Here is an 11292-nt window from a genome sequence, read left to right as displayed (position 1 = left end):
TATAGTAAAAATATCTCTGCTCCCATCTGAAAAAGGTTCTCTAATCTGTGGTGTTAGTCTGAGGTTGTATTTGAATAATGCTAAAACCTAATACGTTTTAGGTTTTTACAAGAAATATTTGTTGTTTTGTCACTATAAGTTGTTCACTTGATAGCCAAATAGCCAAATGGTTAAGACACACACCACATAACTGAAGTGTCCTGGGTTTGACGTGGTACAGGACCTTTGTGACATGTCATACCCCTTCTGTCTTCTGTGATTTTTTTTTTTCCTGTTTGTTCAATACTGTTATATTTAGAAAAGGCATAAATGCTAAAAGAAAAATCTAGAGTTCATTTAAAAACAGTTTATTCTGTATTTATCAACAAAGTTCTTCAAAAAATTGAACAATGGGGTTAAATGAGCTCTTGTTGTTACATCCATCCCCAGTGTTCCAACTCCAATAGTGGATTAGGTGAACCTGAACATAACGTATTTAACACCAACTCAAAACATCTATTATCACTCTGTAAATGTTCAGGTTAGATTTATTTGTAGTAGACAATTCTATGTTTCAAAGTTTGACAGATCAAGCACAAACAACCACTGACTTACTGATGTCCAAATAAAGTGTTACTAATACTATTACTTTCTTAAAGTTACAAGGTACAGTAGTCTTACATGCTCTGCTGATGTTAGCAGTTGGTTTAAAAATAAGCATAAGTTTGTTTTTCCTTACAGCCAAAAGCTGCAATTGAACTGTTTGAGGTACAACAGAGATTTTGAAATCATGCACTTTAATAACCTAGATAAGCTATAGTTTGACACTAATTCTCTTTTACACTTTAAAAGCTACCATTTCATTAATCGATAAACACAAAGTAAATATCTATGATGAATAATTTCAGTTCAATTTCAATCAAACTAGCATAACATTTTTTCTTTTTTAAACAAAATCATAATAAAGAAATGAATGTGTTACCGATCACATATTTAAGAAATCAAAATGCAAGTCATGGCAGCTTAGAAAATATTACAATATGTCTTTTCTCCATGGTTACTCACCATTTCTCCCTCTGGACCCCCAAAGTCAAGGTAAAGGTTGCGTATACCATCATCAGCTGACATTTTGAGCTTCTCATAGGGGTATCTGTACAGCACTGTGCCCCCGGCTGGGTCGGCTGGCTCTCTCGTCACAGTGAAGCCCTTCTCATAGTGCAGCGTTAGCCGAACATCCTGCCTATTCAACGTGCAACCTGGAAGCGGGGGAGTGACACAAGAGCTTAGCAGGGAGAATAACAGATGTGTGGTCAAGCGGGGTGTAAGTGCAAGGTGTGTGTGTGTGTGTGTGTGTAGGGTGTCAGCAAAAGACAAACTTTGATCACAATGAAGGCATATAGAGAGGTAACACCAGTTTCAAGCTCTTCCTTTTAATGTCTAATAGGTTATACAAATGATTGTACTGAATTACAAATAAGGATGAGGTGTTCTTCTCTACTGCAGCCCAAAGACAAGTCTTTTGTATAAATCTTCAACCTGGTGCAGCTTTACTCAGGTCATTTGATCTGAAAGCATGTTCCTGCACAACTGTGTGTTTGTGTAGTATTGAAGGGGGGGGGGCTAGGCTCTCCGTGCTGTTCCGGCAGCCAACTATTGTTCAGGACAGAGTGGAAACATTCCCCTGTGCTGGCTTCTCCTGCTTTTGATACACAGAGCTGCTCTTTCTGAGCTGCTGCACACTGCTAGTCAGCCAGTTAGTGTCAAGAGCTTCCTGTCACAGTCTGACTTCTCTGGCTTTGAAAAGGCCTTCAGTATTCTGTTCTGTTAACCTTTTTTACTTTAATAAAGAGAATTGTAATAATATTAGTTTTATATAAACATATATTTGTTTCCTTTTTATTTAGAATTTTATTTTTCCCTACAGGCTTAAGAATAAAACATTTACAATTATAGGTACTATCAGCACAGAGTACCAAAAGTATGTGGCATTCATGTCCTGTCATACTATTAGCTATTATTTGATCGTTTCTTACTCATTATTTGAATTGTGTGAGCAGATTTTAAATGGTGTTAGCTGTAGCCAATTACTGTATGATACTGTAGTTAAAATACAGTACTACCATAAAACTATAGCTACTAATATACAAATATAAGTACTACTATAACAATGCAAAATGCAAATATAAATAGTGACTACAGCTGGGGCACCTGGTAGTCGAGAGATTTCAGACGGACACTTGTAATAGTAATGTTGTGCATTCATCTCCTGGCCCAGCCGACATTTTTGGTATGTCATTCCTGTCTGTCTGACCTGATTACCTGTCTGTCTCTACACAGTTGACTATCAATAGAAGCACTAAATGTGTCACCATCCTCACCACCCAAATAAATTATATATAGTTGATTAAAAAATTTGCATTTTTCCAGCTGTAATGTAATTGAGTGGAAATATGATAGAACCCTAAATGAAAATACTGAACTAAAATACAAATATTGTAATTTTGCAGTTGAGTTAGGGGTGGGAATCTTGTGGGAAAACTCACAGTATCTACGGGAATTCTGATACCGACTTCAAACTACAAAACAGATTTGTCATATTTAGGACAAAAAACCACACTCACCAATGGAGACTTCTTTGATGAGCTCAGCAGCAGCATGTGCTCCTTGCACAAGAGCTCGTGTCCATGAAGACAGATCCCAGTGGCTCTCCACCCGGAATATGTGTGACTCGATGCCTCGGCCTGTACCCGTCCGAGTGGCAAACACCAGGTCTGAACCCTGTGCAGGAGATCCCCTGGCACTGCCAGAATGAACCAGTCTGAAGGGAGAGAGACAGACAAACATTCTTAAATTCAGGGGCTAGGGACCCTGGCCCTTGAGGTGACTGGGCCATAACATTTCTGGTCTGGGTAGTGTAATGCCCTACATAGAATGAACTGACATTGACATCTGAATTGTTCCTGTACAGATGGGGGGTTCCCTGCTGAAGTTTTCCCCAACAAGTTGGTTCACACTTGTGGTTTCATTTTTCACATTTGCACAGCAAAAGATTTCTCTGACGTAAAGTAAGTTATTGAAAGTAGAAACACATCATCTCCAGCAGAGTCACACTGCTGTCTGTTACCTGGTAGCTAGCAGAGGGTGTGTTAGCAGAGGCAAAGCCCATGACTCTCTGTTCCATGGTACTGATTCAAACAGAAGGATGTCCTTTTCTGTCAGTGCCATGACCACGGGTCTGTACTGCTGCCGTCCACCTTCCAGCTGGACCTTAAATTGAAAGCCGGGAGAATATGAACAAAGTATAACTCTATAGAAGTTAAAATGTCTAACTTCTGCTTCTTTTTCTTTTTTCCTATTGTTGTTTCTTCCATGATTTGGAAACAAGTAACAACCACAACATTCATGTGAGTCTGTGTTTTTGTATGCATATGTTTGAATGAATTGTTTTGATTCTCGGATTTGAATTATACTTTGTATTTATTGAAGTATGTTATTTTAACTGCTGTCTGTAAAGCTAATTGCCTTGGGGACATTAAGGTTTTACTGTGCACTAGTCTACAAGTATGGTATACTGCTATTAAAGGGAAGTACTGCATAGGCAATTATATTACTCATAGTTTTTATATATCAGTTGACTTCATAGAAAGTGCAGTAATCAAAAAAATGACATAGTTTCTTTAAAACAGCACAAATTTTGCTACGCATGCTAGATATGCATGTTTTGCTGGATATTAGAAACGTACGTTGCTGCAAGAATACCTAAGAACTTCCTAAGGTTCTTTTGTGGAGGCTATACAGACTATTGCAGGAATCCTTGTAGTTTTTTTTTTTTGTCACGTTAGAAAATATTTTCTTAAATTTAAATAAAAATACCACTTGAAAGCAAATTCCTTTTACAATTGGAATTTTACACTTGACCAAATGTACTTACTCATATTTGATTCTTTTCTGCTTTGAACCAAGGTGCAAATTTCATCACTCATGTCACAAAATGTACAGCATACTTTTGTGACTTTTGTCCTAAGATTATCTTCCTACCATACTGGTGGTAGTGGTGTTAGTCTGATGTGAGCATATGTGTGGTAATGTTGTAGCACAAAGGCTGCAGGCTTTACCATTTTTTTCTTCAAAGTTGTTATTAATTTATATTTTTTATAAAAGTGTTTAAAAATCTAATCATTACTAGAGTAATGGTCAAAGTTGTTGTATTAAAATGTTATGGTGGGTTAACAGATTCCCAACGTAAAATGCTCTGAAAAAGAGAGAAAACATTCAACCTTAAAACGTTCTAGTAATCCCTCAGAAGCTGTGGTGTGTTGTTAGCTAATGTCATCTAGTGTAAAAATAAAATGTTTATACTATGTTTTTACAGATGAGGAGAAAGTCTGTGACCTTTCATCAGAATGGATGTTTCTAATGCTGATTTGCTCAGCACACGTAGATACAAGTTTACCTTTGGCTTTGTTTGGTTGTGTACACCTCCACCTGTTCTGAATCACTCTGCTCTTTCCCCCTTACTTTCTTCTGTGTGTGTTTGTCTCCAACTACAAAGCTGCAGCTGCAGCATGTGGAAGAAAGCTGCCTTGTACTGCCACAAAGAGTGTGATTTGTGATATAATGATATGAACTATAGAGAAGAATATAAAATTATAGACGTCTTTCCTTTGTCACACAATATATTTTGCTGTATCACACAAGCCTACTCCTTCATGGTGCTACATGATGGATAAGAACCAAACCTCAAAAAGTCTTCAAATTTTGCAAAGTACTATAGTTTCACACATTCCAAACTATTACTGTATACAGATATGGTGATGTAGTTGGATTTTGCATAAATAGCTATGCATACAAATGTAGTAATAGAGATTGATAATAAGGTATAAACAGGGTATGGGTATGAGTCCAGCAGTTATGCAGTTTGACAAGGAACAGGTATAGTTACAAAGTTAAAAATTGATTAAAATTGATTTAGTACAAAGTATTACATATTATGGGGACCAGGTATAATGATACACTTGGACTAGTACAGGTATAGTGATGTAGTTTAATAATCAACAGGTAGTTTCACTACATGTTTCATGACTTACTATCGTTGGCAGTCGATACAATGATGTACTTTGACAGTGTGCAACTGAACACAGTAAGGAGTTAAATAGTTTACCCTGACAATTTGACTGAATTTGTGATAAAATTATTGGTGCCTAAATCAAGGCTGTGAATCTGCAGGGTTTGTGGATACAGTCAAAACCAGTGTAGGTTGTTTGTAGTTGCAACCGTTGTGAGTAGGTGGGCTCTGCAGGAAATAGTGTAATACAACGGAAACTTCCATTGGTGTTTCCTGTTTGAGACTGGCCAAGATAAACAGAACCACACATTCAACAAGAAATTGAATGAACACTTCATCAAAGGGAAACAATATTATTGAGGGTAACTGATCTTAGCCCTGACTCACTTTTAAATTTAGAACTAAAGCATAATTAAAAAAAAAAAAAAAAGAGGTTACACTCTTCCTTTATGCTGCTGCAGCTGTGACGTTGGAGCAGAAATGCCAGCCCATATGTTTAAGGTCTGGGCATGTGCAGTGATGTAAAAGTAATGAGACAGCTAAACTAAAAACAACTGATGTTTGATATTTATCAGAATGAAAAATGCACTGTATGCCAACACTACTACCATGTAATGTGCTGATTTAAAAAAAAAAAAAAAGCCTTTCCTCTAAGGATTAAATAAATTAGTACAGTGGTGTCAAGGACCTAAAACATCTCTCTGAATTTGATTCTATAAATGCATTCTCCTTTATCTAATGTGCATGCCGATATAGCTACTGCATTTATGGACCAAACTGGGTGCATGACTATGTGGAGCATTTACTTCACATGATTATTTCAGTAAAGATTGAAAGACTCTAACCATACAAATTAAATAGCCCCTTAAAAAAAATGGATATTGCTCACAAACAATCTCAGCTAAAGTACAAACACCACAGATAGCATTTTAAAAATACCATCAACTCAAGTTTCATTTTGTTGTCTCAGAATGTTACCTTTAGAGTTATTAACGATTACACACTGCTGATCCATCCATTACAACAGTAGCTTTTGTCTGTTTGATTAGGAATCATTACACTATTTGTCGAGTTCAGTGAAACGGTCCTCATCCATCTGTCCAATGTCTCACTTATAAATACAAAACAAATGAGATATAGTGCAATGAGGTATAGCTGACTGTTTCACATCTTAATTGAGCCTGGCTAGCTGTTTCCTTCTTCTTTCAGTTAGCTTTTACTAACCTTTTATTTAGCATACAGACATGAGCAATAAATATCTTCTCATCTAACATCTGACAAAAAAGCAGAAAAAGCATTATTCCCCCAAATGTTTAACTATTCCTTAACTGGTAAAACCAATGCTCAGTCCCTGTCCAAATACAGTAAAAGTGCGAAGCCTGAAACCTGAATATTAAGCTTTGATGTTCAGTAAAACTACTGTACCAATCTGTGACCAGGTCCAAAATGAAAACATTTACAGCAACCCAACCATACTTTTAGAAGAACTTGTGACTAGGCTGCCACCCAATAAGAAACAATAAGTGTTTTGCTGCTGTTTGAAGGATTTTGTGCTAAGCTAAGCTACACATGGACTGGACAGACTTTTTACTCAGTAACATTATAATGCTCATCTAGTTAGGGCATAAAATACACCTGAGAAAAGATTTTTTTTTTTAAATTGGATCTTAGAAGCTGGAAATTCAAAAGTAAGTTAATTTCTTCTTAATTTATGATATTCTAATCTTAACTGGATCTGTGGTGCTGCCTACAGTCAAATATTTAAGGCTTAGCAATAAAATGCAAAGGACACACAATACATTATGCAGCTGTTAAAGCTACATTGAAAGATATTTTAATTATTATTGGTATTGTGGAGATTTGCAGTAAAAGCCTCAAGTGTAAGACTCACTGAACACCATTCCTAGTGCTGCAGGGTTTTAAGCAAAATTCACTCCTCTGACAAATCAGAAAAGAACATACATTTCTTCTTGATTACTAAGTTTATTAGCATTCATATTTATTGTAATTTGATTTGATTGACTACCTGAAGGGCTGTGCAGAGCATTGTGTAAAGAAAGAAGCAAAACTGTTTCAGAGCTTGAAGAGTAGGGGCTAGGCAGAGAAAGGCTCATGTTAGTGCTACCTTAACTAGCACACTGTACCTTTAAAGTAAATAATACTGAAAAATACCTGTTCAGCCAACCAGCCAATGTGTTTGAGATGGGGATGTGTGGAGGAAGAGGATGAGGCCCCCAGGTAGGCATTTATGTGAGCCAGAGTCTGTGGCAGCAGGGCAGCAATGTTGGTGTGGATGGCAGTAAACCAGGAGTTGGCCGTGGGGGCATCTTTACAGCGCAACACCACTGTGTGCTGGCCATCTGGGGAATGGAGCTCCAACAGTCTGAATGGGATAGACAGCATCTGTCAACTTTATCAGTAGAATTGGGGCTACATAACCCAATGTTACCACAAAAGTCAAAGATTACAGTGAGAATTTCTGAGCTTTGGTTTGGGATCCCATTGTGCCCACCATAAAAACAGTTTGTAGGAGATTTATAATACTAATCTTTGTTTTTTTATATATTTTAGTTACAAATACATGTAGCATATTTTAAATATACTGTGTAAAAAACGAAAACACGCCCAACCACACCTATACTCCAACATACTCAACTATTTCTCTCTAGCATGCACACAAACACTGAGGCGTCTCCTATCTGACCTGTTCTCCAGATCTGGCATGGTGAGATTCCTGCTGATAAAGCACATCCTCAGGTTGATGACCTTTCTGTCTTTGGATGAGGAGGAGCTGTGTTTGGGTGACCCTGAGTCCTCACTGCCGCTGTAGCTGGGCGACTGTGGGCGGATGCCCTCCCACGGCAGGTCGGCCACTAGGGATGGCTTCTTGAAGAGTGGAGAAACTTCGCGAATGTACTTCACTGTGGAGAGACAGAGGACAGCATCTGTATTAATACCGGACATCCAATACAAAGTGGCAAAATGACGATACAAATGGAAACTTACATTTACATTCTAAATCAGAAAAACATATCAGTGTAGTGTGATATATTTTTGAATTGTAATAATCTAGAGATGTCACCTAAAACGAAGGAAAAATGTTTTATTTTTATAGAACACCTTTTTTTTTTATTTTAACTGTTTAGTAGAAATGCTAATAATCACTGACACCTGAATCACAATGGTTCCAGTGACTCCTATAATTTTTATTTCAAATACTCCATAATCTATTACGTACTACAGATAAACTGTCATGAGAGTTCATTGGGAACATAAATTTAAAACTACAACAGTCTAAACCAAACATTTATTCATTAATCCATTATCTGTAACTGCTTATCCTGTTCAGGGTTGCAGGGATTGCTGGACCCTATCCCAGCTGTCAATGGGTGAGAGGTACACCCTGAACACACTCTGGACAGTTTATCAGTCTATTTAAGTGCCAAAACAGGGAGACATAAGCAGAAAAAACAACCTTTCACATTCAGGTTCAAACCTACAGGCAATTCAGAGTCACCAAATAACCCAACATGCATCTATGCAACTTGATAAATAAAAAAGGCACAACTAGCAGGTAGATTCGATCTGAGGAACCTTGTAGCTGTGAAGTGGCTTGCTGCCTAATGTCTTTCACAAAGATGCAAGATCCACAGATAAGCCTTCATTTCATTAATAGAATAAACATCAGTTAGCTGTAGTTGGCCAAGGCAAAGTGTTTCCTAAGCCAAAGCCAGACAGCTGTATGTAGTGTGTTGATAGTTTGACCATCTGTGGGATTCCTCCCAGTTACACAGTCACTCAGGATATTTGGCATGGCCAGTCATAAACCAGGCCAAAATAGAAACACATTTAGAATGTTTTTTAAAAGAACACCTTTTAAACCTGACTGAAGAAAGCTATGTTTTGGGTAAGAGACTGTCCAGTGTCTGTCCTAAAGTTTAACATACCTAATTTACTAAAACACTACATTTTCCAAATGAAAACTACTCTCATTAAATATTTTGCCAATAACTTACACATAATATATATAATAGTTCATAAAATGAACATAAAGTGTTCTTACGATCTTCCAACAAATCTTAAAAAGGATGTAATAGTCCCCAGTGTGAAATTATCTTAAAAAACAAGACTTGACTTGGCTGTACAGCTTTAAGCTTGGCAAGATAGGTGTTGGGAAAAGAATGGCTCTTGATCCAGTGTGACTTTCCAAATGTGGTCCCATACCTCGAATGCCTCCCGGCCTAATGGCACAAAGTCACGTGCCCCTACTTACGCTTATCTTCTCTTGTACATCAACCATAGTATCTCCTCAGGTTTCCTCCTATGCATGCTCTCTTAGACTCTTTGGTTGCACACTGAGTTTGTGTGAATATGAGAAATGAAAGAGACAAAAAACAAGTGTCTGGCTGTGCGTATATGTGTGTGTACTTTGGCCCACTGGGTTGGTCTGCACTGTATGAAACCTGAGACAAGACTCTGTAGCAGTGAGGTCATTCCTGAATGCAGACTGAGATAATAGGTTTGTGAAGGCCTGTGTCTGTGAGTGGACCTCAAGAGATACAAGATAAAGTCAGGAACAAGGTTGTGTCTGACTCTAAAATTAACTCAGTGAAAGATACAGAAGTAACAATTGAGGCATAGATGCAGAGAGAGCTGCACAGTGCATATGTCCCTGCATGCTTGTGTGTGCATTACGCTGTGCATGACTCAGTGAAGGGCAGGGCTGCTTGTAATACTGAGGCAAGGAGCCAAAATATGGAGCCTCTTCTCCCCGGCCCCCCTTACCACAACGCCCATACATCAAGGGCTGAGATCCTTTCTGCAAACGTAAGTGCTTTGGAGTAGGTAAGTGAGTGTGAAAGCATTCCTGAATATCCATGTTTATGTCCAACGGTCATATGGAAGAGGATGCCTCTGCTGTAGGCCCTACTTTGAAACTAATTATCATATTTGGTATGATAGGAGATGTTAAGCAAAGATATTTTCTATCAGCTACCTGGAGCTCTCGGTGCAAAATTTTTATATCTATAAACACAAGATGAACAGATCATGGTAATGTGGTCATCAAAGTTTAGGTCCTCTGTTCGTATTATAAAACAGCTTTAGGACTGCTATCACAACTATGAAGAGATTATAGTGTGGTGGTGAAAATCAGTCATTTAAGTTTGGTTTTGTATACTGTACATAGCACTTTTACCTTCATAATTGATTTACAATTAAGCACATAATAGGTTTGAAATTGGTTTTAAGCGTGACCCGATGTGAGGTGACATTATAAAATCCAAATAGTGGTCACTGCTGGTGAAGCAAGCCATTATTAGGCTGAACAATCCGAACAGATCCAATAATCATCCCAAATCTTAAGTGGTCTACCACTACTTAAGCGACCCCATTGAAATCTGGGGTTGCTTTGCTGTCTTTGTACTTGGACAGCTTTGGGGGGAAATTACTTCACATCAGACATCCTAAGAACATGTCTTAGCCAAAGCACCTATTTGAGGAACCAGGTAAAACATTCCTCTGGAATTTTGTGCAGGTTTAATCTGCAGCTACAGGAAGTGTTTGAGGTTACTGCTGCTAAAGGGGGTTAATCAGTTTTTAACTTCAAGGAATTACTAATTATTTTTAATTAGCTTTCTGAATGTTCATATAATGATTGTGTTTATTAAAAATCATACAAAGATCATACTTGTTTGTCTACTAGCTTATTAAGCGTGTCTACACTTGGGACTTACATTTTTATAACCAATCACTTGCAGGGAACCAGGTACTTCAGATACATGGTATTGTCACTGTATCTGATATAAATTTACAGAAGTGGGACAGGAAAAGAGGATATAGGAGCATTTTTATTTCCCTGCAGTGGCAGGGACTTTTACAAGTGAAAGTGAAAGCACTGATTTATAGGTCGGTTACCGTCATTATGTGCAAACATTCGCAAGCTTATGTCAAAGGTCAGCACAAATATTTTTCTATCAACTACTGAAAGCTCTCATTTAGTGTGTACAATTACATTCTTGTCATATCTTTAAAAAGTTATTGAATCTTCATTGTGAAAAACCTCTCCTGCAGTGAATCATGTAAATATGTTGTCAGTTGTTGGCAGTATGGGCCAACAGTAAATCTGCTTCTGCTCTATTCTTTTTCTTTTCTTTCTTTTATTTGGTCTAAATGACAGGGCTGAGAACAGTTGGAGTGTTTTATGTAGCCCAATAAACCCGAATCCACTGTCATGTAAGCTCTAATAA

The 11292-nt window shown here is 37.6% G+C and overlaps 1 protein-coding gene across 1 annotated transcript in view; it reads right to left on the bottom strand.

Moving 5' to 3' along the window:
• sntb2 (syntrophin, beta 2) overlaps positions 1-11292 on the bottom strand; it is a 30391-nt gene that overhangs the window by 3884 nt on the left and 15215 nt on the right. Inside the window, exons 2-6 of the mRNA XM_067500303.1 lie at positions 7749-7965; positions 7217-7427; positions 3104-3246; positions 2601-2797; positions 1045-1235 (exon numbers count right to left, since the gene is read on the bottom strand). Coding sequence (XP_067356404.1) covers positions 1045-1235; positions 2601-2797; positions 3104-3246; positions 7217-7427; positions 7749-7965 — 959 coding nt within the window. The remainder of the gene's footprint in view (positions 1-1044; positions 1236-2600; positions 2798-3103; positions 3247-7216; positions 7428-7748; positions 7966-11292) is intronic.

Source organism: Channa argus, chromosome 4, assembly GCF_033026475.1.
Source record: "Channa argus isolate prfri chromosome 4, Channa argus male v1.0, whole genome shotgun sequence".
Lineage (NCBI taxonomy): Eukaryota > Metazoa > Chordata > Actinopteri > Anabantiformes > Channidae > Channa > Channa argus.
The sequence above is the reverse complement of the archived record's forward strand: the minus strand, read 5'-3'. Positions and strand labels throughout refer to the sequence as shown.